General features: G+C 40.1%; 1 protein-coding gene across 4 annotated transcripts in view; it reads right to left on the reverse strand.

The window, feature by feature from the left end:
- The window catches only part of LOC127646422 (gamma-aminobutyric acid receptor subunit beta-3), a 139,279-nt gene that overhangs the window by 65,802 nt on the left and 46,234 nt on the right, over window positions 1-27,243 (reverse strand). For all 4 annotated transcript variants that reach the window (XM_052130063.1, XM_052130061.1, XM_052130064.1 and 1 more), the window contains one exon: window positions 9,617-9,837. In XM_052130063.1, coding sequence (XP_051986023.1) covers window positions 9,617-9,837 — 221 coding nt within the window. The remainder of the gene's footprint in view (window positions 1-9,616; window positions 9,838-27,243) is intronic.

Below are 27,243 nucleotides of genomic sequence, written 5' to 3' on the forward strand. Positions count from 1 at the left end.
ACTGCTATGTGTCTCTGAGCGATGATGACTAAATGCAGCCGGTGCCAACCTGACATCACTTCAGTTTAATACAATGGACTTCAGAGGATGAACTGATGTAAAATCCAACCATAAGACATGGGATACTTCATATGCCACTGCCCGAACCTTAGACTTAGGACAGACCTCACCCAAATTACATGCCGGTTGAACTGCGATGCACCTCACTGATCTCTGCCTGCATCACCTTGGTCTAATGATGGACTACACTCTTAAAATAGAATACATAGACTATCAATTAATTGCCAAAAAAAGCCGTCATCCACCAATTAACAAAAGAAAATGCATCTATGTGAACTTCTGCAGTTAATACAGGATGAACTTTAAAGACATTAGTCATTAATCTTACAGTTCATACAAAACATTTGTTTAAAAAAATGGCCCTTAACACTAACTTAATTAACTAATTTTAAACCATGAGTTGCACTGCACATAAATGACTAATATTGGTATTAGATTCATGCTGTATAGTCAGAGGGTTATTGGCCCAAAAAGTGAGCCTGGTTTCTCCCAAGGTTATTTTTCTCCAGTAACCAACATCTTATGGAGTTTTGAGTTCCTTGCCACAGTCGCCTTCGGCTTGCTAACTGAATACAGTTATTATTTAATTATTTATTTATTTATATTCACAATTTACAATCAGATTTAATCAATCTACAAAATGGTGACTCTAAGGCTTTATAAATATTACAGTTTAATTTACTGTTAATGCATGATTTTCTGTAAAGCTACATTAAATGATATGTGTTGTGAAAAATGCTATTCAAATAAAATGACTTTTCTTGACTAAAGCTCCAAAATTCACATAAAGGCAGCATAAAAGCAATCTATTAGATTCCAATTGTTGAATCCTTATCTTCAGAAGCAATATAATAGGTGAGGGTGAGAAATAGAACAATATTTAACTCTTTTTTTTACAATAAATTCTCCTCTCTGCCCTGTAAGTATCGATATGCAAAAATAATGCACATATCCAAAAAACAGAAGAAGAATGTGAAAGAGAAAGTGGAGATTAATAGTAAAAAAAGAACTTAAATAGTGTTCTGATTCTCACCCACACTTAATCATATTGCTTCTGAAGATAGGAAGGAAGAGCCATTTTAATAAGAGTACACTCATATACCTTTCCATAAATATGCAAGCTCTTCTTTCTTTAATTGCACCCAACTCTGGCAAACAAATAAAAGCCCTAGCTCCATCCATATTGTCACTATGTTGAACTATGTGCATAAAGAGATCATGGACCTCCCTAGTTGAACTGTAAAATGCTGGTCAATGGATTGCCTATGTTACATTCAAGCATAAAGAGATAAATCACAAAAGGAAGGAATAGTTCAATACACTTTCCTAGCGTGCACCATGCATTAGCATATGGCTGCTTAAGTCCACGTGATCTCATTTGGAATAAAACTCAAAAGCTAAATTAGGCTACGGAAACTGGCTCTTAGTGCACTCCAGCTGGAGCAGAAGATGAAGGAATAGCCATGCTATTCCGCATGGGAATGAGCAGAAGAGCTCATTTAGGATCAGACTCTGATAACACTAAAGGGTTTAAACAAGATAAAGGCACACATTAGCACTTATGCAATTTAGCACTCGAGTGCACTGACCAGAATAGGGCACGCTCTCATGGTACTGTACATCAATTTTGGTTTAGACCTTTGCCACTCCATAAACCTGAGTCCATCTGATGCTAAGTAGCAATTTTCATGTAATTTCAGAACTCCTTGTATGTTTGATTTAAATGGGGTCATGACATACTGTACATTTTGTATTATTTAATTATTTTCCACTTAAATGGTTTTAATGGTTCTTGTGCAAAAAAGTAATAATACATACATAATTAATTTAATTTGTCACCACCATTTTCCACCCTCTCTCTGACCCTGTTCAGCAGCTGTTCACACGAATACATTTTGGGTCCGTCTTTTAAATTATTATTATTATTTTTTGTATGTAAACATGTACTAGACAGACGTCAAGTGTTGGGTTCGAGTCTACCTTTAATCTATCGAATCCAAGTTTAAAAGGGGCTGAGTCTGACTCAAGACTGAGTCCATAACAGGCAGAGTCCGAGTGAATATTTTCATGAATCTGAATTGAAATTGTCACAAAAACTCAACACTGAGCCATTACATTAATATTATAAGCTTATATAACCCTTAACAAAAACATACCTCTATTGCATTTTTATATCAATATCTCATACTTAGTATCTGGCTGAACAAACTGAACAAATATTTAGGCATATGTTATAAATGTACTTCGTGACTCAATGAACACTCAATGAACAATTATTTTTTTTTATTATGTCCACAAACACACTTATTATGTTCTGTTGACATTTCAATAATTTGCTGCTTTTCCCCCTCCACTCAAACATACACTAAAGAAAGTGAATGTATATGTAGAAAAGAGAGCGCTGCATTAGAGTCATCACAACCAGGGTCATTTTAGTTTTTAATTACATTTTTATTACATTTTCAATGTAATTTTGTTCAGTTTGATATATTATGATCCCTATCTAAAAATAAATATCCATACTGAGATTTGTTTCATGTCTATATCTGCCGAGGTTTGGGAAAATACAAACAATAGTAATTAGTACTCACAAACAAGTTACATCTGACGATTTGACAAAACATGCTACATTCAAAACAAAACACTGAAAGAAAACCACTGCTACCATTATTAGGGTAATTTCACACAGAACAGGACAGTCACAAGTGTCTAGTTCATTTGTGGAAAAAGCACATTGTGGACAGTTTTCCTCGCAGCAGCACGTGCACCCAAACACCTGCTGCATCCACGTGCAAGGTTCTTTAAAGCGGTTGACACCAAAGATTTTACTTTGTTTTACTCAGCAGCAGCAGCCACATCAGTTGCAATCATTGGTTCCAACCAAAAGAAAAACCAACATAAGATTTCTCCGAGCTCTTGTTGCACTGCAGGGAGATGGTTCAATGGAGGATAACATTGAGTCATAAATTTTAATCAAACCGGTCAAAAGTTTTGAAACACTTTCTCATACTTAACTATAATATTTTTTTTCTTCACATTTTAGAATAACAGTAAAGTCATCAAAACGTCTAAGTTACGGATGTAACCTCCGTTCCCATCTCCCAGCTCGGTCTATTTGGCGATACCATTGAAGCGCTGAAAAAGCAGACGGAGACCATCCAACACATATTACCTCGGCACCGAACTACACTCAGCCGAGCCCCGTCTGCTCACTGAGTGTGTCCCCCTGTGGCAGCAAGAAACCAGCAGATAGCTCCGCCTCAACCAGGGCCCAGCTCTCAGCCCCAGTGTAGAGCTACCTACATGAAGTGGATACCCCTCCCCCCCCGTCTCACGAAACTCTTCAAGGACCCTGAAGGCTCCCAAGCATTCCTAGATGGACCACCCAGGGGACGAGATGTTCACGCAGGAGCTGGTAGCCAGAACACTACTTCCCACCAGTGGACGGCCGGGAGGAGAATCCTTGGTTTCATTATTTTCATTTGTTCATTTATTTAATTTCATCATCCCCTGGGTCACCTAGCCAGTGCCCGCAAACATTGTTCTCATGGCTCCCCAGCATCAAACCCTTACAGGCAAAGTGGCACTCTGTAAGTAGAAACTTCACCTCCACATCCACGACTGTACAATGTTCACAACCCCGGCCGGCTGGTTCTGATGACCTCAATAGGACCTCCTTCTCAGTCTCTAACCCGCCCCATGCCGGGTATGTGGACCAAGGTAAGTGCTTTGAGTTTTTTCTCAGTACATATGCCTCAGGACGCAACTTTGCCCCCCGATGCAACACTACCTGCTCAGCGCTGCTGCGAAGCCCCAACGGGTGTGTCAAAAACTATCACCCCCTTACTGCCCCTCACGCAGAACTTGGACGTGTGGCTTACACTCTCCAACCCGCCAACTCGGCAACGTGATTCAGTTTGCCAGGCTTCCGCCCCGTTTCAGCACCACTTCGGTGCACGGTGAAAAAGCCAGCACTTTGTACGCAGAAATTGCTACTCTTTTGCAAAAAGATGCGATAGAGCTTGTCCCTCCAGCCGAGATGGAGAAGGGTTTCTACAGCCCTTACTTCATCATACCCAAAAAAGGAGGTGGGTTGATACCAATCTTGGACCTGCGAGTTATCAACCGGGCTCTGCACAAACTCCCGTTCAAGATGCTCACGCAAAAACACATTCTAACATGCGTCCGACAACAAGATTGTTTCACAGTGGTAGACCTGAAGGGCACGTACTTTCATGTCTTGATTTTACATTCCTGGTCATTCTCCTAAGTGTCCAGTTTTTGATCCTCCAGCAGCTCCACCTCCTGACTCTCAAACTCCAGCTGTTCCAGCGGCTCCACCCGCTCTTCATCCTGAGACTCCTCCCACTCCATCTCTGAACCCATCTCCAGCTCCACCATTGGGATCTCAAGTCCCTACTCCTGCTTCTCCACCTCTGGATCCACTTATGGCTCCACCCCCTAAGTTTCCACCTCCTGCGGCCAAACCGCCGAACCACATTCCCTACCTAGAGCTGCCTCCCAAACCTCCTGTCACTGCTCTGTGGCCACCTCCCAGGCCTACTGACCCAGTCCCTGCTCTGTGGCCACCTCCCAGGCCTCCTGACCCTGTCCCTGCGGCCACCTCCTAGGCCTCCCGATCCTACCCCTGCCCTGTGGATGCCTCCCAGGCCTCCAGAACCTGTCATTTCCCTAAGGGCACTTCACAGACCTCCGGATCCTGTCATTGCCCTGTGGCCGCCCCCCAGGCCTCCGGATCCTGTCATTGCATAGTGGCTGCTTCCCAGGCAATCTATCACTGCTCTGTGGCTGCCACCCAGGCCTCCTGACCCGGTCCCTGCTCTATGGCCACCTCCCAGGCCAACTGACCCAGTCCCTGCTCTGTGGCATTCTTCCAAGCTTCCTGATCCAGCCCCTGCCCTGTGGCCACATCAAAGGCCTCCCTATTCTATCCCTGCCCTGAGGCCACCCCCCCCCAGACCCTCAGACCCAGTCTCTGTCCTGGGGTCTCCTCCTTGGCCACCTGAGCGCAATCCTATCCTCCTCATCTGCCTTTTGGGGTACAGGAGTTGCGCCTTAAAGAGGGGGTTGTTTGAGAATTAGAATCAGCTTTATTGCCAAGCATGCTTACACATACAAGGAATATGTCTTGGTGACAGGAGCTTCCAGTGCATAAAAATACAAAAAACAATACAAAAACAGCAGCAAGACATAGATAATTAGAAATACAAATATATATATAATTATACATATACGTACATACACACAGACATACACCTTCATACATACTGCAAATCTAAAACAAATCCGTTATAACGTGCAAAAATACAGTATGTATCAGGAGACATCGTCTCCTGTCTTCACAGTGTGTTTCCGTCATGTTTCCAAGAACTATTTTTATTTGTTTTTTGTCCTATCTTCTGTTTCCCCCAGACTACATTTCCCATAATGCACTGCCCTCATCTCTGCCATCTGTTCCCCATTGTTCTCACCTTTTCTCCATTTCCTCATTAACCCTTGTGTTTATAAATACCCTCTAGTTTTGTCCCCTCTTTGTCAGTTGTTGTTTTTTGCCATTTAAGTTTGTTTGATCATGTTTGTTTGTTACACTTTCATCATCTTCATCAAAAGACTGCGTTTAGATCCAACGTCTCCTGTCTCATCTCAGCAACTACACTATACAGATAGGAGTAATACTGCATTCTTATTATCTCACTGTGACTGGCAGGCCAAGTTTATGAACACTTGAATAGGCATTGCTGATGTTTAAGTGTGGAATGTGTTGTTTTAATTACTGCTTTTTAATATATAGATGTATTTTTTTGACTGGTAAGGAAGTTTAAGTTCCCTGTCTGTCGCTCACTTAGACGTTGTGTCGAAGAAGCGACACTAGGGGTCTTTCTTGAGAGCCTCGCGCATCTCTGATTTTGAGAAAAGGCCAATGAGAAATTGCCAGAACTAATTTACATGTCTCACCCCCGGTCCGACTGAAGAAAGGTCTCCGGAGGTCTCCGGAGGCAGTTGCAAGGTACGACAGGCCCGAAGGGCTGCAGCCTCGGCCGTGAGGGAGGCAAAGCAGTGGGTGTGGGAAAAGTTCGGAGAAGCCATGGAGAAGGACTTTTGGTTCGCACCAAAGTGCTTCTGGAAAACTGTCCGCCACCTTAGGAGGGGGAAACGGGGAACCATCCAAGCTGTATACAGCAAAGATGGGAGACTGTTGACCTCAACCGAGGAGGTTATTGGGCGATGGAAGGAACACTTTGAAGAACTCCTAAATCCCAACACACCCTCTATGGTAGAGGCAGAGCCGGAGGCTGATGGGGATCAGATTCTATTTTCCCTGGGGGAGGTCACTGAGGTAGTCAAACAACTGAGGCCATGGTTCTCAGCAGGAAACCGATGGAGTGCGTACTCCAGGTAGGGAATGAGGTTTTGCCCCAAGTGAAGGAGTTCAAGTACCTCAGGGTCTTGTTCACGAGTGAGGGGACAATGGAGCAGGAGGTTGGCCAGAGAATCGGGGCAGCGGGGGCGGTATTGCATTCGCTCTATCGCACCGTTGTCACGAAAAGAGAGCTGAGCCAAAAGGCAAAGCTCTCGATCTACCGGTCAATTTTTGTTCCTACCCTCACCTATGGTCATGAAGGTTGGGTCATGACCGAAAGAAATAGGTCACGAGTACAAGCGGCTGAAATGGGCTTCCTCAGAAGGGTGGCGGGCTTCTCCCTTAGAGATAGGGTGAGGAGCTCAGTCATCCGTGAGGAGCTCAGAGTAGAGCCACTGCTCCTTTGCATCGAAAGGAGTCAGTTGAGGTGGTTTGGGCATCTGGTAAGGATGCCCCCTGGCCGCCTCCCTAGGGAGGTGTTTCAGGCACGTCCAGCTGGGAGGAGGCCTGGGGAAGACCCAGGACTAGGTGGAGAGATTACATCTCCACACTGGCCTGGGAACGCCTCGGGGTCCCCCAGTCAGAGCTGGTTAATGTGGCTTGGGATAGGGAAGTTTGGGGCCCCCTGCTGGAGCAGCTGCCCCCACGACCTGACTTCGGATAAGCGGTTGAAGATGGATGGATGGATGGACCCCCGGACATATGGGTATAAAGGGAAATGCGTCTGTCCATTCAGGATTTTTCCTTTGGAGCCCAGCGGATGTGTGATCAGCTGTATTCACTTCATCTCTACAGAGCGTATGCTGTTGGATCTACGGCGCATATCAGCGACTTTCTCTTTCTCTGCACAACAGTGCAGCTTTGCTCCTGGGCGCTTCGACAGTGCTTCTAAAAGAGATTATTTTCCTAATCTCGTGCTCCTCGCGACAGCCCCTCCCTGGCGAATTTCCCTGAGGAAGGATCTTCTTTCTCAGGAATGGGGCACGCTCTGGCATCCGAGCCTAGACCTCTGGAACCTCCACGTCTGGCCCCTGGGTGGAATGCGGAAGATCTAAGTGGCCTACCACCTGCCATTGTCGACACGATCAACCAAGCCAGAGCTCCCTCTACCAGGCAACCTTACGCTCTGAAGTGGCGCTTGTTCAAGAATTAGTGTTCTTCCTGGTCTGAAGACCCGCAGAGATGCGCAGTTCGGTCAGTGCTCTCATCCCTGCAAGAGAGGTTGGTGGGGAGGCTGTCCCCCTCCACCTTGAAGGTGTATGAAGCCGTTATCGCTGCCCACCATGGCGCAGTGGACGGCAAGTCCTTGGGTAAGCACAACTTGATTATCAGTTTCCTTAGAAGCACCTGGAGGTTGAATCCTCCCTGGCCAAGCCTGTTCCCCTCCTGTGATCTCTCAGTGGTCCTCTTGGGCCTTCAGAGACCCCCGAGCTCGAGGCCCTCTCCTTGAAGATGGGCCACCTGATCATGCTCGTCTCCATCAAGAGGGTTGAGGACCTGCAAGAGTTCTCTGTCAGTGACACCTGCCTGGAGTTCGGTCCGGCAGACCAAGGTTCAAGGTACGACCGCCTTCAGGCACCAAGTAGTGAACCTGCAAGCGAAGCTGCCCCGGTAGGAGGCAGACCCAGACTTTTTGTCACTGTGTCCGGTGCGTGCTTTGCGTACTTATGTGGACTGCACGCAGAGCTTTAAATGTTCTGCTTTGGTGGACAGTGGAAAGGGAACGCTGTCTCCAAACAGAGGCTTTTCCACTGGGTTGTTTATGCTATAGCATTGGCCTGTCACACCCAGGCCGTGCCCGCCCCCTTACGGGTTCAAGCACACTCTATGTGAAGTGTGGCTCATCCGTGTATTCTCAGGTCCGAGCCGGTAAAACTCAGTAATGCGGAACAACTGACCGGGTGTACCGCTTGCACCTAGTGCCTTTCCCCTCCACTGAGGCGATCGCGTGCGCTCTTATCCCACGGGATCTCACTAACTCGGCTCCCTGGATGACTCCTTCCTAGCCCTCTGGTCCGCGAATTCAACGGAGGAATTCTCCGACCAGACCCACTACGGGTACTGAAACTACTCTGTACTGGAATAGGTGCTGTGTGGATTAATCCCCCTGTGTGTATTTTCCGCTGTACGGTCCCCCAACAGGTGGACCCGCATCTCCCTTGGACAGTCCCCGCTGCCCCCTGGTCAGCGTGTTTGTAGCAACTCCTCCCTAGCAGCTGGTAGGATCTATCACTGCACCATTTCCACATGTGGCCTGAAAACACATGTGATGTATTCCATCACACTTTACCTCCCCTAGCCTGGGCAGGTGTGGTCTCCACAGGGTGTTTTCCCCCTGAAAGAATAGGAGTTGGAAAAGAATGCATTCCCCGATGCATGTGATAGCGTTAAGATGGCCCTAACCACTTTGACTCTATGCGAGAAACATAGAGGGAGAAAAGGCGTGGCTGGCGCAGCCTGCTCCCCTGCTTGGCACATCGCCTTGTTCTCCCGTTCGGGGTGCCGGGATTATGATGATTTTATGGGGCGCTGGAGAAGGGAATGTGCAGTCTGATGCGGCAACTGCCTGTCCGCACCTGCATCAGTAGCGCACATACACGATTCAGCGCATGGCATGATTAAATATGGACCCCTAGTGTCGCTTCTTTGACACAAAGCCGAAGTGAGTTACAGACGGGGAACGTCTAGGATACTATTGGAATGAGACGTTGTGTCCTCCCGGCCACGACGCTGAACCGAGCCACTGTTATGGCCGAAACTCATTCTCGCCTCCTCAGGGCAAAAACCTGAATGGACAGACGCATTTCCCTCCCTTTATACCTGTATGTACGGGGGCAGGACATGCAAATTCTGTCTGCCAATTTCTCATTGGCCTTTTCTCAAGTTCAGAGATGTGCGAGGCTCTCAAGAGAGACCCCTAGTTTCACTTCTTCGACACAACGTCTTGTTCCCTCCATCAGGGAACGGAGGTTACAATAGTAACCTAGACATTCTGAAATGTAGAGTATGTTTACATGCACTGATATCTTGTCTCTTTTTATATTATCTAGATTTTATTCCACATGATGACCTCTTAAATAATCCAATCCACATCAAGCTTTTAAAATAAGTAATAAAGGAAATGTACAGCCAAATCAAGCAACAAAGATTTTTACTTCAGCAGTCAGTTCTCACCTTAGTCCATAAAGAACTGTGCCATCTGGGTGCAGACGGATCATTCGGTTTTTCACTGTGACACCATGTACGAAAGACTTCTTGTCATTTAGGAAATATGTGTCAGGAACCCAGAGCTGATCAGCTACTCTGTTGTCTAGGGTGAGATTTAGAGGTATCCCAGAATATGCTAGCCGCTTGTCCCTCCAGTACTGCTGGAAATACATGGTCAACGTGTAGTCCTGTTGGAAAGAGAAAGAGATGCATCAGTAGTCAATTTATTCAGACAAGATTGATGAAAACAAAACAAAACAGGCAAATATAAAAATTATTATGCAGTAGTTCTCAAATGGTTTTGTTTTAGTGCCCAGATTTTACACCAATTAGTGACCAACACAATACCAAAATTGTGTCATACAAAAGTAAACAAATTAATTTCAATGTTGCTCAAATATTGAAATTCATTAAGGTTTCGGGTTAAGTGATAGATCAATTTGTGTCAAGAAACCGTAGAACATGGTCAGACACAGAGCCTACAGATGATACAGGATTTCAGCCTCCTAAAAGTTGATAAGCAATCCTAACTACTGTAATCAGAAAATAGATGCATTTTATTCTTGGCATTTAGCATTATTTTGATTCCTGCTGTCTGTATATGGAGGACAAAACCTGCAAAATAATAAATAAATACATCAAAAAATAAATGTAATAATAAGAAAATAAATAAAGGAATAAATGTCTTGATAAAACAAATTTAATTACTTTTTAATTAAAGTTATTCCTGGATTTATTTTTGAAGACTTTTTTTCCTTTATTTATTATTTTCTCTTTTTATTTTTATTCTTTAAAACTTTTTTTATTCTTTCATTTTTTTTATTTATTATGATTTATTTATGCATTCATTTGTTTTTATATTTATTTATTCCCACCTGTATTTATTTTCATATTTAAATATTCCAACATGTATTTATTTTTATATTTATTCTTACATTTCTGTCTCTTGTATGATAATTATGTGGGCTGGTCCTGCTTACTATTGGTTTATCGTAGATTGAAGCGTGTGCTCGATTACTCTTGACTTGTTTTGATGTGACGTTAGGTCATAGCCATATCATGTAAATTATAGCTATTTGTGGGGCTAAAAACACAAGAGCTTAAGTCAATCCAAGATTTATTGGTTATAATACAATCACAAAATAAAGGGGGTGCTGTTTCTTCAACAGAATCACAAAATGAGCAAGTTTCATTAATTAGATGATTTAACCTTATGCTTTTCTTTTTTTTCTGTGTACAGTCAGGTCCATAAATATTGGGACATCGACACAATTCTAATCTTTTTGGCTCTATACACCACCACAATGGATTTGAAATGAAACGAACAAGATGTTCTTTATCTGCAGACTTTCAGCTTTAATTTTAGGGTATTTACATCCAAATCAGGTGAACAGTGTACGAATTACAACAGTTTGTATATGTGCCTCCCACTTTTTAAGGGACCAAAAGTAATGGGACAATTGGCTGCTCAGCTGTTCCATGGCCAGGTGTGTGTTATTCCCTCATTATCCCATTTACAAGGAACAGATAAAAGGTCCAGAGTTAATTTCAAGTGTGCTATTTGCATTTGGAATCTGTTGCTGTCAACTCTCAATATGAGATCCAAAGAGCTGTCACTATCAGTGAAGCAAGCCATCATTAGGCTGAAAAATCAAAACAAACCCATCAGAGAGATAGCAAAAACATTAGGTATGGCCAAATCAACTGTTTGGAACATTCTTAAAAAGAAAGAACGCACCGGTGAACTCAGCAACACCAAAAGACCCGGAAGACCACGGAAAACAATTGTGGTGGATGACCGCAGAATTCTTTCCCTGGTGAAAAAACCCTTCACAACAGTTGGCCAGATCAAGAACACTCTCCAGGAGGTAGGTGTATGTGTGTCAAAGGCAAGGCAAGGCAAGTTTATTTATATAGCAATGGTAATTCAAAGTGCTTTACATAGAAGAGATTAAAATAAGAATTAAAAAAAATTAAAAAATAAGAATAATTGAAACAGTTTAGTATATAAAATAAAATACAGTACAAACAGTCGGACACACAGTGGCACAGTGCTCATTCAGTAAATGCACAGCTAAACAGATGTGTTTTGAGTCTGGATTTGAATGTGACTACTCTAGGAGCACATCTGATCTCTTCTGGAAGCTGGTTCCAGCTGCGGCTGGCATAATAGCTAAAAGCAGACTCTCTTTGCTTAAAATGAACCCTTGGTATTTCTAGCTGATGTGATCCTAATGATCTGAGTGATTTGTTGGGTTTATATTCAGTGAGCGTATCTGCAATATATTGAGGTCCTAGCCCATTGAGTGATTTATATACCAGTAATAATACTTTAAAATCAATCCTAAATGTAACTGGGAGCCAGTGTAAAGACCTGAGGACTGGTGTGATATGTTCATATTTTCTGGTTCTGCTCAGAATCCTGGCAGCAGCGTTCTGTATGAGCTGCAACTGTCTTATGGTCTTTTTGGGAAGGCCAGTGAGGAGTCCATTACAATAATCCACCCTGCTGGTGATGAAAGCATGCACAAGTTTCTCTAGGTCTTGACTGGAAACAAAGCATCTAATTCTTGCAATATTTTTCAGATGATAGTATGCTGATTTAGTTATTGTTTGACATGACTACTGAAACTAAGGTCTGATTCTAGAGACACACCAAGATTCCTGACTTGATTTTTAGTTGTTTGACCCCTAGCGTCAAGGTATGCGTTCACCTTGAGTCAACAATCAACAATCAAGAGAAGACTTCACCAGAGTGAATACAGAGGGTTCACCACAAGATGTAAACCAATGGTCAGCCTCAAAAACAGGAAGGCCAGATTAGAGTTTGCCAAACAACATCTAAAAAAAGCCTTCACAGTTCTGGAACAACATCCTATGGACAGATGAGACAAAGATCAACTTGTACCAGAGTGATGGGAAGAGAAGAGTATGGAGAAGGAAAGGAACTGCTCATGATTCACATGATCCTCATCAGTGAAGCATGGTGGTGGTAGTGTCATGGCGTGGGCATGTATGGCTGCCAATGGAACTGGTTCTCTTGTATTTATTGATGATGTGACTGCTGACAAAAGCAGCAGGATGAATTCTGAAGTGTTTCGGGCAATATTATCTGCTCATATTCAGCCAAATGCTTCAGAACTCATTGGACGGCGCTTCACAGTACAGACAATGACCCGAAGCATACTGCAAAAGCAACCAAATAGTTTTTTAAGGGAAAGAAGTGGAATGTTATGCAATGGCCAAGTCAATCACCTGACCTGAATCCGATTGAGTATGCATTTCACTTGCTGAAGACAAAACTGAAGGGAAAATGCCCCAAGAACAAGCAGGAACTGAAGACAGTTGCAGTAGAGGCCTGGCAGAGCATCACCAGGGATGAAACCCAGCGTCTGGTGATGTATATGCGTTCCAGACTTCAGGCTGTAATTGACTGCAAAGGATTTGCAACCAAGTATTAAAAAGTGAAAGTTTGATTTATGATTGTTAATCTGTCCCATTATTTTTGGTCCCTTAAAAAGTGGGAGGCACATATACAAACTGTTGTAATTCCTACACCGTTCACTTGATTTGGATGTAAATACCCTCAAATTAAAGCTGAAAGTCTGCAGTTAAAGCACATCTTGTTCGTTTCATTTCAAATCCATTGTGGTGGTGTATAGAGCCAAAAAGATTAGAATTCTGTCGATGTCCCAATATTTATGGACCTGACTGTATATAACTTCATATTTTGATGTCCGCAAATCCATAATATTGTTTTCTGTTGTTATGATTGTTCATTGTAAAAGATACAACCATGCTTAATTTCCCTGATCGTTTATGTATGTACTGTATGTATAAATAAGTTCTGCAATAAAAAAAGAAAACAAATATATAGCTGACGCTTCACACATATCTAGAGAGTTGCGCAACTTAGCGAATGAAGTCGATAACCACGCATCAAATGACTATGTTTCATTTAGAGTAGAGGTGCTTATTGATGGTTTAGGAGAGCTGTAGGCCGGTATGAATGTCGAAGCACACCCATATTCTAAATCTGTGCGAGTCAGAGGGTGCTAAGGTGGGGTGTCCATCTTATTTGCTTTCGATAAGTACCTTTAAGCTCTCAACCAGTGATGCACTGGAGCTACGCAAGGACCGCCTCCCTCATTTCCATGTTGAACACAGAAAAGTAAAAATAAATATATGTATAAATAAATAAATATATATGGGAATATATAAATATATGTGGGAATAAATAAATATAAAAATAAATGAATAAATAAAAATAAAGTTAAAGATAAAAGAAAATAATAAAGGAATAAAGTCATACAATAATAAATTCAGGAATAAATTTAATTAAAAATGAATTATATTTGTTTTATTAAGACATTTATTCCTTTATTTATTTTTTTATTATAACATTTATTTATTTATTATTTTTGCAGGTTTGGGCCTCCATATCTGTAACCCTATCATAACAGACATGCAACCAATGTGTGGGTCGTGACCCACAAGTTGTAAATTACTGGTAAAATTTACAGTATGTGATTATATTATAAATAAGTTTCTGGCCCTTTAAGAGACTATCCAAAGCATTGATTCATAATAAATTATTTACGAAAAAGTTTATGTACAGGATTACCATATATCGCACCTTAATTCTCTTCTGTTTTTTGTGAGCTTTGAGATGATGGACATGCACAGACTCTGACATACTCAAGGGTCAAACGTACCAAGGTCAGTGTTAGGAATCCAGAAGCTTTAGCTTTCAGCAAATTGATTTTCTGTTGTCTGAGTGAAATTTATAGAGGCATCAAACAACTTTGATTGGAAACAAGCAGCCTTCGGCTTCCATTTTTCAAGAATGTCTTACATGAAGATGCTTCATGGCTGTCTCAGAAAGGCAGTTTGGTTTGCACTGCACCAACTATAGATTTCCATTACCACTACCATACAGTCTCTACATCAGCTTGTTGAGCTGTACTATGTGATCTTAGCTATACACAATACATAAATGCAGTCAGAATAAGGTAATGGCATGATAAGCCTTATATTTTGACTGTCTCTTCAGCTCAATTAATTTTTTAAGTGTTGAAATCATGAAATGTGGTTTTGTCACCTGGGCCAAAACAGAACCAGGTTGGAATCCAGCAGGAAGCATGGGTTGTCTTTAATGTGAGAATGTGAGAGTGTTAACTTGTTTCTTTGTAGGGTTAACTGCTATATGAGGTACTCATGGGTAAAATCAAGACCTGACATGCTGTTCCCCACAATGTGCACAACCTGTTGATGTAATAAGAGGTAATTCACTTAGAAACATATGTTAGAGCAAGCTTAGACCCCTGGGGCTAACTTCAGAGTCTGCCAACAGATCTGTGAAAAAAGCTGTGCAAGAGACCGTGCAGCTTAGTTCATTATCTAACGAGATGAGGGGGACGACATGACAGGGACACCTTCTTTATGATTACTAATGGCTGTGATTCTCTCTCTCATTTTATCTTCTTTTTGTTTCACTCCTCTACTGCCTCTCTTATCCTCTTTCTCCCCTTTTTCTCTCTTCATGTCTTTATGTGAGGCTTTTGTTTAATTAATCCCCTAAATGACACTGATAGATACCAATCTTTCTCATGATACATTGCAAACAGTAAAGCGTCCCATTGCTGATGTTGGGAAAGTGTAGGGCACACCGCACACACTTTCCCAACATCAGCACTGGGACGCTTTACTGTTTGCATCACCCCGCTTGTGTTTGTGGCATTCCAAACATGTAAGAGCAGTGCAGATGTGAAAAAGCTGCTAGAAGTATGAATTTTCACACAAAAGATAAGAGTTGATCTGACGTTGACAAACTGTGCCACTCAGTATGCAAACTTCTTTGAAGTCATCCGTAATTGTCACTCACTCCATGATCACTCGGATTACTACTACATTATAGCTGAGAAATAGAGTTAACCTAATAGCTTCAGCATTACTGCCCATCACAGAGGAGTCACAACAGACGGAGTGATCAAACATGCTCAAGATGTCTACCTGATACAAGTTTCCGAGATGGGAGTCTGGGATGAAAAGTAAACTTTCAACATGGTGGAGGAGAAAAGCTTTCTGTGTCTGTGTCAAAATAAGAAACATTCAAGAATGCAACTGGAGTCCTCAATTTTTTCTCTCTGACAACAAAACACTTGAATGTGAGCAAAATGCTCATGAGATAATTCCTATAGCACATTTGGCAGCATCGCTCCATGATTGGAGCAGACTATTATCGTACTAAAGCTGAGAAATTAGTTAAACCAACAGATGCAACATTACTGTTCATCACTAGGGATGTAATGAAATGGTTCTCACGTTTCGGTTCGATATACGATATGATGTTCACAATTCGATATTATCTCGATTCAATATAATAACACACATTTTTTATATTCAGAATTTTTTTTGTTGCAAAATACACATGATAATTTCTCATACAAATAAAGTTCTTTAATAAATGAGATAAATGCTCAAAGTTTAAATAATAAAAATTGCTCATATACCTTGCTATATAACAAATGATAACAAAAAAAATAAGAGATTCAATGTGCATTACACAGTTTTCTGGTTCAGCGAACATCAACAAAAATCTCTCTGTTTCTTTGGCGCATCCATGCTGTGTGAGTTTATAATTAATATTTCTTTATAATTTTTTGTCTGACTGTAAAGAACAGAAAGGATATTTAGACACATTATTAAATGAAAGTGGAGTCACCTCATCTTTGATGGACATACATTCATGTAGGAAACGATACGCTTTAACCTCAAGCACTTTTCATCAAAACAAGGCGATTTTCCAGGTATTCCAGTTAGGGATGTGTCCGATCTCGAATACCTTATTTGGAAAGGCACGAACAATGACTTCAAAAACAAATAAATAATTAATCCGAGTAATAGAAAAAATATTTGGAAGACTGACCATACAAAGAACACATGATGATTTAGCCTTTATGCCCAAACTGTGTAAATGCCCCAAAGAGGTTTAAATACTTGTAAATCTATTCAGAATATCCCCGACACGGAGATTGTGTTTTTTTCTGCTTTTCTCTTCTAGAAATATAGAGGCTTGCTCTTGCTATTTATTCCACTGCATTTAGCTAATTCTTCACATGTAATTTAACTAAATAATTATGTCCTCCACATTATGTTAAAATATGTGCACACAAAATAAAACATAAAACTTTCTGATATAGATTTACGATGCTTTCACCTGTTTATAGGCTTAATACATTTTTCTCATTTATTTTAATGTATGTATTTGTAGGCTATTTAATATTCGCTGCAAAATGTGTGCTAGACCTTCACAATTGCACTCTGCACAGACATAGGCTAAACAAAAATTCTGTTTCAGCAGATATTAGAGGTGCATTCATTAATTTGGGGCTAATTTAAAAGGTTTTACACATTAACAAATGAATTGTGTTTTTGTGATCGGAATGGTGTGCACTCACATGAGATGAAGACTGTACTCATAATAGTTTTCTATACAAAGTGTTTTTATTATACATGGTGCGGGTCACCCCTTCAATGTGTTTTGCCATGTTAAAATGACATGGTCCGCTGTGTTTCACTAAAAGTTGACAAAAAAAATCCTCACGCTCATTGGGTGCCGCCTAAGTAGACACGCTTGGCTATGCTTAGCGTAGTGTTGTTTTGTGATGTGAAGAGCAAAAAGAACACAATGATATATACTTATTATCATGCTTTAGAAGCAGAGACAACAGGAGATTCATTAGATGTACTGCCAAAAAAGTTAAAAATGTCTGAAGCAAGAAGACTAGAAGTAAACATCGGTACGGCATACAATGTGGAAGGATTTGATGGCGGAGAAAAACATTAGTGATGACGATGTTGCTTCTTTTTTGTTGGATGGGAAAGACATTATTAATCATTTAGATTACTCTAAAATGGTATCAGTGGAATTTACAGAAAGCTCATTCAAGATTCCATCGCACTTTTTATGATGTGTGTGGTCAACATACAGTGCATCCGGAAAGTATTGACCGCGCTTCACTTGGATTAAATTCATTATTTTCCTCAAAATTCTACAAAAAAATACCCCATAACAACATGAAAGAAGTTTGTTTGAAATCTTTGCAAATTTATTAAAAATAAAAAATGAACAAAAATCACATATACATAAGTATTCACAGCCTTTGCTCAATACTTTGTTGAAGCACCTTTGGCACCAACTACAGCCTCAAGTCTTTTTGTGAACGAAGCTACAAGCTTGTCACATCAATTATTGGGCAGTTTCTCCCATTCTTCTTTGCAGGACCTTTCAAGCTCCATCAGGTTGGATGGGGAGCGTCTGTGCAGAGCCAATTTCAGATCTCTCCAGAGATGTTCAATCGGGTTCAAGTCTGGGCTCTGGCTGGGCCACTCAAGGTTATTCATAGAGTTTTCCCGTAGCCACTCCTTTGTTATCTTGGCTGTGGAAGATTAACCTTCCCCCCAGTCTGAGGTCCAGAGCGCTCTGGAGCAGGTTTTCATCAAGGATGTCTCTGTACATTGCTGCATTCATCTTTCCCTCGATCCTGACTAGTCTCCCAGTTCCTGCCGCTGAAAAACATCCCTACAGCATGATACTGCCATCACGATGCTTCACTGTTGGGATGGTATTGGCCAGGTGATGAGCGGTGCCTGGTTTCCTCCAGACATGATGCTTGCCATTCAGTCCAAAGAGTTCAATATTTGTTTCATCAGACCAGAGAATTTTGTTTCTCATGGTCTGAGAGAGTCCTTCAGGTGCCTTTTGGCAAACTCTAGGCGGGCTGTCATGTACCTTTTACTGAGGAGTGGCTTTCGTCTAGCCACTATACCATACAGGCCTGATTGGAGGAGTGCTGCAGAGATGGTTGTTCTTCTGGAAGGTTCTCCTCTCTCCACAGAGAAATGCTGGAGCTTACAAATGAAGCTGTGGTAACGTTTGTAACTGACAAATTAATGATTATAGACTGATGGACCTCTTTAAAATGTATGTAGCAATGTGCAATTAAATTTTGTATGATTCATCTCATTCTAATAAGAATGGTAACTATAAGGATTAACTTGATAAAATCCATGTTGTATAACCCATGAATTAACCAGTATTATTTTGAAGCAGGGATTTTCATGTTTTGTTAACTACATGTATAACTTCCATGAAAAAAATTTCCTTTTTAGTGTGTAAGCGTTCGCTGGCATATACAGAGAAAGCCGGTGACAACAAATATCATGTCTCTTGTACCATTCTCAAGATATAAAACTTATGATTAAATATGCACTATTTTTGAGCAGGACATTTTTAAGACTTTGGAACAAAGGACCATAAATCAACTGTCGGGAAGGACAGCCCAGTCGACCATGTTATTCTGTAAAGTCACTTCTGATTGGCGCAGGACACCTTTGGGGATGCGGACAATTTCAGTTCAAATATTTCAAAACAGGAAGAACACACTCTCTTGCCTCTCTTGTCTCTCCTTCTTCAGCTCTCCTCTCTTCTGCCTGCACGTGCTTTGTCTGGTCACTCCGCTGACTGCCAGGTCCATGCCATGTGAGGCCCAAGTCCCGAGAAAGCTCATCACTCTGTACAGCCTCGCTGAAAATCCAAAATGATCATTCATACAGACAATAACTTCGATCATACAGAGATCAAAACATCGACGTAACGAACTTTCAACCATGCGCCAAGAACCAAGCAAAACAAAGAACGCAACGAAACACCACAAAGACATGCAAGTACATCTCCAATATTGTTCTCAAAGTGTTGGTGTATTAATTAAATAATTTAGGTAATCTGATAGCAAATCAATGTAGACTCTGGTGGAGAATCTATTAAGACAAATAATCTAGTTATTTGTTATTTATCTAATTTATAATGGTTGTCGAACGCGACTAATTCCATTATACATTTCATTACATAATAATGTAGAATAAGGACAGTTTAATTTAGTTCATAGCTCACATATTTCGAGACCCTAAATTCCCTTCTAAATTTAGCATACCAAATATCCTTACATATAATGGTGTGAGAATGAGGTCAATTTAAAGTTCCCTCCTAAATGTAGCATACCAAATATCCTACAACTGGGTAAAAATATAAATTTTCCAATGCATCTCGATCTTTGTTCAAGCAAACTCGATATTGATTCTCAAATCCCAACATCGATCTTTTACTCTATGTGGCAAGCCTCTGTAATGCTTACATACTCTTTTCAAAAACTGTTCAATTCAATCATCACATAATTTGTGATATGTTCATGTAACATGCACTGCAGTGCATCCTGCACATCATGTACATGTTTGTAAATGTTTGTTTCTGGATTTTTTTATTTATAAATAACTAAATGATTCTTATCTTACCAATATTAAGTGTTTTTCAGATAATTGTGTTATGAATGATGAACTGTGTTTACTAAGTGAGCATGTTTCAATGTTATGGTAGAATATGCTGCTTTTTAGGCATGTATATAATGTTAGTGAAAAGAGAAATTAACTGATGAGTCAAGCTGCATGTTACAGTGTTTGTAAAAAGGGTACTGAGAAAAGCACGTAATCAACTCTAAAAACTGTAAATATCGTCACATGTTGTATTGTTACTCTTGCTAAAATATCTTCAGAGGTGCTTTTATTTGGCAGAAAGAAAGAAGGAATTAAAGAATGTGCATAATCAGGTGCTCTATCAACACAGTCCGTTAGTAAAACATTTGCTATAGAAAACAGTTTCTGAATAATTCTAATTTTACTTGGTTTCATAAGACACATCTTCCAAAAACAAAACAGGTGGTAAACTGTTGACATTTACTGAGTGCATATCTGCTCTTTAAGCATTGTTTCTAAGGCTTCATTTTAATGCTTGTCTGATCTTCATGCTTATTTTGTCCAACAAACTGGTGGCTTTCCACTGAAGTGTGTGCTGACATAAACCTTTAGGATCCATCATGACTGCATTTCAATAGACTGGTAAAAATGTATGTATAGGACACCATTGTTTGTGCATGTGCTAATTCTACATTATCACATAGGATGATGCTTTTTGTGTTCATGTTTAAGAGTGTATGGGATGATTGAAGTAAGCAAATATCAAAGTGTGAGTGTTAGTCATGCATGGCAATCACGAGTCTCTCCATCTGTCACTTTTTCTCTCTCTCCATCACTGTTCCTCAAAATGTGTGAGTATATTAGCATGTTCTAAAGCGAGGCATCTTATATTGGTTTCCCTGTGTCTTATCTGTGTGGGCTTGTTGATTCAGTACTATTACACAACCTGATCCAGATAAACCAGCAATGCCACAATTGTTTTGACAACTGTAAAACCAGTGTCACTTACATGTCTGTTTAATAATGGAGTAAACAGATTTAGGTATTGTGCCAACTGAGAGATTTGATACTGACCTGGGCAACTGTGTTGCAGTGGTCACACTAAACAGTGGTTTAGGCTTCAATAATTTATCATTAGTTTAAATTTTATAGCAGTATATTGCAACCACAAGGGGAAAATAGCTAAAAATACAATGCCTCTAGCTAAATCTCAGGATATGACTTGTCAGTGAAACATTGTTTTCCACAGAGATTCAAGAGAAGGATGACTTTATGTGAATGTGAAGAAATGTGAGGGGGACAAAACAGAGAGAAATTATTTCCAATTTGAAACCGACAAGCTATTAGTGGAGTGACTTATATCAAACATATTGGAAATGCAATTGACAACAAGAGGCATGGATTTGCCCCTTTCCGATTTGATAGAATTTGCTCTAAAGCATGTTGGTATATGTTGGTATCAGGCTGGAAACAAGCCAAATAACAATAATATTATTATTAATAATAATAATAATAGTCAGTAATATAGTAATAATAAATTAGCCTTTCAATTTCTTCTTTGAAGTCCTAATATAGCTATGCAGGTTACTAAATGAAGTAATATGTTTGAAGGTTGTCATGCTTTTCATGTTACAGTTTTTCTCAATTGCTTAGACACTATTATCAATTCCATGAGCTAAATCTATAGTTCATATTGTAATTTTCCAAAAGAAAGCCTAATTTCTCAAAACTATAAACACTATTCATGTTTCACACAAGTTGCAAATACGTTACATTTACATTTATGCATTTGGCAGACGCTTTTATCCAAAGCGACTTACAGTGCACTTATTACAGGGACAATCCCCCCGGAGCAACCTGGAGTTAAGTGCCTTGCTCAAGGGCCCAACAGTGGCATCTTGGTGGTGCTGGGGCTTGAACCCCCAACCTTCTGGTCAGTAACCCTGAGCCTCAACCACTGAGCCACCACTGCCCACGTTAAACTTTTTTTTTTAAACGCTAAAACTTTTTTAACACAAAAACCCTCACAATATCATCACAACATGAACTCAAACATAACTCCATGTGAACATTATTAAGCAGAACTGAATTGTATGTATAAAAAGGGCTACAGATGAGTATACTGGCCTTGGAAAAAATGTATTCCAACAGTTCAGAGAGAGGTCAAGTTAGAGTAAGATGTAGAGGCAACAGGAGAGATGAGTTCGAAGAGGAAGAGGAAAAGGAAGCGTAAGGAGAACAGCACTGTGTCTTTTTCTCCCACCATATTCCCTGTTTCCTCAAACATATAGAGGAGTTCTTCTTGGCATGGTGATGCAAAGTATACCCAGTCGTTTAGGAACAATACATGTGACTTTCTTCACATTATACCAACTGTATACCAACAGTGATTTTGTGAAATTTATGTTGTTATTGTATTGTTTTTAAAACGGCAGAGGCTATTTGCATTAAGTGTAAATAGCACCAAATAGAATCTTCTTTTCACTTATGCAAATAGCAAATAATAGTAATTAGATGCTAATCTTCACCCAAAATAGTAACAGCACTCCTAAATAAATACTAACAGTTCTACAAACAGTAATCGCTGTAGTGTGTTTATTGTGTTTATTTAGAGTCCCACATACACCCTACACCAACCCCTACCCCTAAACCTAACCCTAACCGTATTACTATTTAGCATGGTTTTCCAAGAGTTACCATAGCAGGGGTGCATAACATGTGCCATCACAAGTAGTATTGCCAAATTTTCACACCAAGGTGTATTATGGCCAAATAAGTGGGCTACCAGTTATAAAAGCATGTTTTTGTTCAGTTAGGTAAATGTTCATGAATTTACTGTCACTTAAATTTCTTACTTTGCATATATACATGTTATCAGGGCTGCCTGCATGATTTCATCTGTGGTTACGCAGAGAAACCTGACCAAGTAAAGAAGTGTACCCTTAATGTCTAGGGAGGTCCGGGGGCATAAATAAACCAAAAAATATATATATATAATTTTACAGCTATTACATCTAAGGGTAAAATAAGCTAGTTTTTCGATGTTAAATTCTTTCTCCTATCCCAGTTTTATGTGCAGAGACAACTAAAATTAAGTTCCCAAAGAGTGTAAACACTATGACTCATTGTTCTGTATATTTGAGTAGTTTGATATTTTGACCAATGGCTCAACAGTATGTTTGGGGTGGGACTACCTGTTATCCGATTATATTATTTTGCAGTACAGTTTGGTGCCACTAGTTGCACAGAAATCACATAATTAAACTTCAAAGGCTTAGTTAACCCAATAATAAACACTAGTTCCAAGGGTTTTTTGGTGAGACAGAGCAGAGACCCACTGTTACATTTTAAAAGTTGTAATTTTAATAACATGCCTGTAGTACCATATTGAGGTATTTAGATTCTTTGTTTTGACGCTTGCATTGCAATGTCATCAAATAATCATTATTGATGCAAATACAGAGTCCTATACAGTATGTTACACTTGAATTTTACGTAATACATTTTAATGTGGCAAGGACAATGGAACATTCACTTATGCGTTAGCATCAAAACTGTAGCTTTGGTTGAAATTAACTTCATATTGTATTTTTTGTTACACATCTCTGCTAAAAAAAAAACTAAACAAAAAACGGCATAGCTGGACACCAGCAGTTGTGTTTTCAATGCTGGTCCAAAACATGGGATGTTGATGTGCTGATGTTTCAACAAGGCTTTTTGAATAGCTTAAGGAGCATTACCAGCAAAACCATACTGGTCAATTAGCTTCACCAGCTATGTTTTGCTGGCGAGCAACAGCTAGATCAGTTAGACCAGCACCAAATCAGCTTGAACAAGTCTAGACCAGCATGATAATTTCTCGCTGGTTAACCTGGCTTTTTTAAGCAGAGATACTTTCCCTGTTGAAGATGCTCTTATCCAAAGCAACTTACAACAATGCTCATAACCCTTTGGAAAATTGGCCTCTTTACTTCACCATACAAAAGATGTTCTTGACTCCTCACTGGACTACTCTACTCTGCATTCTCAGAAATTGCATTTGGCAGCTCAAGGTTCAGGTTTTCTTTCATATTATATTGATTTTTCTCCCATGCAAACAACAGCACAGGAGAATACAAAAAAGGAGACAACCATTATAAAGCACACAGGAAAAACGTCCTAGTAGCAGCGAATTAATTCCTGAGACCGTAGATAGGCACTCATCACCGGAGCTCTGAAACTCAACAGGCTGTGGTTAACATGGTGTTCAAAGAGGCTGATGTCACAGCATGATCTTGCTACTTGCCTGCGAGTGCTCTGCAGGGATAAGTAGAGAGGCTTTGCAGTGTTTTGTGTGATATTCTTGTGTCTATTGCAGCTACTAAGACTTTCAAAAGAAGCTTGAAAGCACCCCACAGGGCATTTTGGAATGATTGAAATGGTGGAATGTCCTCTTAAAGGGCTATTCCACCCCAAAATGAGCATTCTATAATCATTTACTCACTCTCTTGTTGTTCCAAACCAATTTGACGTACTTTCCTGAGTGGAACACAAAAGGTGATGTTAGGCAGTATGTTCGAGTTAGTCAGCATTTACTTTCACTGCATCTTTTCCAACTGGTCCATTAGAATCACGCCACTATCTCTACATTTTTGCTAAATAAAATGTATGTGACTCTACAGGCAGCGCTACAACAACAGTAACTTTTCTTTTCTTTTACACAAATCACAAGTAAAACGGCAGATTAGCAGTTCATAAACACTCACGTTTTGCTCTATACCTCACAAAATAAAAACTTTTACTATAGTGTCTTGTAAGGTTATACATTATTACATTTGCATTGCATAACCAACTACGTTTACAAGTTCCTTGAGCACAAATGTCTTAAAGTCTTTAAGAGAACGCTAGTAGACATGTGAGCCAAAAGGGTCATAGAAGAGAACGCTAGTAGACATGTGAGCCAAAAGGGTCATAGAAGCACCAAAATAATTATGTGGTTGCTTAAGCACATGCATTTATATAAAAAAAAAAACATTTTTAACACTGTCGGTGAGGTTTAAGTTTAAGGTTTAGGGTAGGGAGGTAGGTTTTGTTGATTTCAAACACGACAGGGCACTAACCTTGAAAACCTCATCTTTTTGGAAAAACGTTTATCTCACTTTTAGTGTCGCACAGTGCACAGTTCACCTTGCAATTGTCGCAATATGTGTATGGAACCACGTAATTTATTCTGCAAAAATGTTGCAACAGTCACATAATTTTCACATAATTTTCATGAGATCAGGCTGGTCTTTTCCATGCGAAGAAAAGGAATGATGACTAAGGCTAACATTTTGCCAAACATGCTCTTTTGTGTTCCATGGAGGAACGCAAAACGTTTGGAATGACAAAAGGTCTGGAACGACATGTGGGTGAGCAAATGATGACATACTTAAAAATTTTGGGTCAACTATTCCTTTAAAACACGATTTATAATCAAAACGGAGAAACCCTGGATGTCACCATGCAGTCCATGCAAACTGTTGTAAGAGGGCACTTAGACCGCAACATGGTCCATTTGCCTCCAGGTCATTATGACACATACCAGTCACTGAAAGGAAATAGGTTCCGAAGCACACCTATTTATCCTAAAGGTGGAGATAATAGGCACTTACTGAAGCTCAGAGTTAACACTTCTATACACTGATATTACATCTGATTGAAAAATTACAGGCCACAAAACCTACTATCAGTCTAAAAATAAAGGGGCGAGAACAAACAAAAGACTAAATATATTAATAATTCTGGTCTCCTTGACAACACTCTCTCTCAGCAAAACGCCCACACAAGCGTGCTGAGCGGTTATTCTAAGGCTCTCCGGGCATTCTTCATTTTTCTCTCTCTCCTTCACCTCAAAAGCCCTTTGACCAGATGTACATGTGACTCATCTGTCAGGTTTAAGATGTATTAAATTAAAGGAAATCACCGCATTCTTCATAAAAAGATCATCATAATGTTTCTGAAAACTTCTTTGTGTTATGAGCCACACAGATCAATAGATTATTCAAAGAGTTTTTGACATAAAGCTTGACCGAAGAGCAGCAGGTACAACAGGAGCTTTATATAGATATAATTATATTTTTAGATCTACATGCTTTAAAATCAGTAATTTCATAAAGCCACCCCCACCTCCCTCTTCACCTGGGTAAGTACCACAAACATCTTCAAATCCTGAATAAAGATGATATTGGTTTCCAGGGCAACCACTTATATTTGGCACACACATTATGCCAGTGTCAGAGATTATTTAGACCAAGAAGCTCTAGCGCCCAACTGTCAACGGAAGAAAGAAAGTAGAAAGGAAGTACCGCCTTACAGTTAAAAGAGCCAATAACCTTTTAGATACAGATCTCACCTGTCAATCAACTGTAGAACGGGCATGCGCATTAGCTATACAAGCTGGGATAACTGCATTTTTAATTATTTTTTGCATAATATGAGGTAAAGAATCACAAATTATGATACCAGTATTGTCAGATTATATTTCTTTGACATATGTTTGATCGTAATTGTCACGATTCCCCGTTGTCTGCTGTATGTTTCTCCCCTGTCACCTGTCCCGAACAGCACTTCCCATAATCCCCTGCCCTCATCACTGCCAGTGTCATTGTTTCCACCTGTGTTTAATTTACTCATCATCCCTGTGTATTTAAGCCCTGTTGTTTGTTCTTTCATTGTCGGTTGTTGAATGTTATGGTTATCCCCGATGTTTCTCCTGCCCATGCTCTCAGTGGATGATTTTCATGTTTATATTTTGTTTGCCCCTCGTGGATGTTCTTGAACAACTTTATTTATTTAACTTTATAATTTTTTTCCCTTTTCTCCACAATTTGGAAGGCTCAATTCCCAATGTGCTCTAAGTCCTTGTGGTGGCGTAGTGACTTGCCTCAGTCAGAGGACGAATCTCAGTTGCCTTCGCATCTGAAACCATCAATCCACGCATCTTGTGGCTCGTGGAGGCTTCATGCTATTCTCCTCAACAACCACGCACAAACACCACATGCCCCACCAAGAGCAAACCACATTATAGCAACCACGAAAACCTTTTGCTTACATATGACATAAATTATCTCTCAGATAATGCAGCTAATGTTTTTTTATTTTATTTTATTATAATTTTTTTTTGTCATTTCCATGATTCTCGATGGTGATTATCTTTGGATTCTCATCACTTTTTTTTTAGATATTTAAATAGACATAAAGGCAATTCAATTCAACAAAAACTACCCTTATTTATAACCATTTTAGAATTAAAATAACATATA

The sequence above is a fragment of the Xyrauchen texanus genome, chromosome 7 (genome assembly GCF_025860055.1).
Source record: "Xyrauchen texanus isolate HMW12.3.18 chromosome 7, RBS_HiC_50CHRs, whole genome shotgun sequence".
Lineage (NCBI taxonomy): Eukaryota > Metazoa > Chordata > Actinopteri > Cypriniformes > Catostomidae > Xyrauchen > Xyrauchen texanus.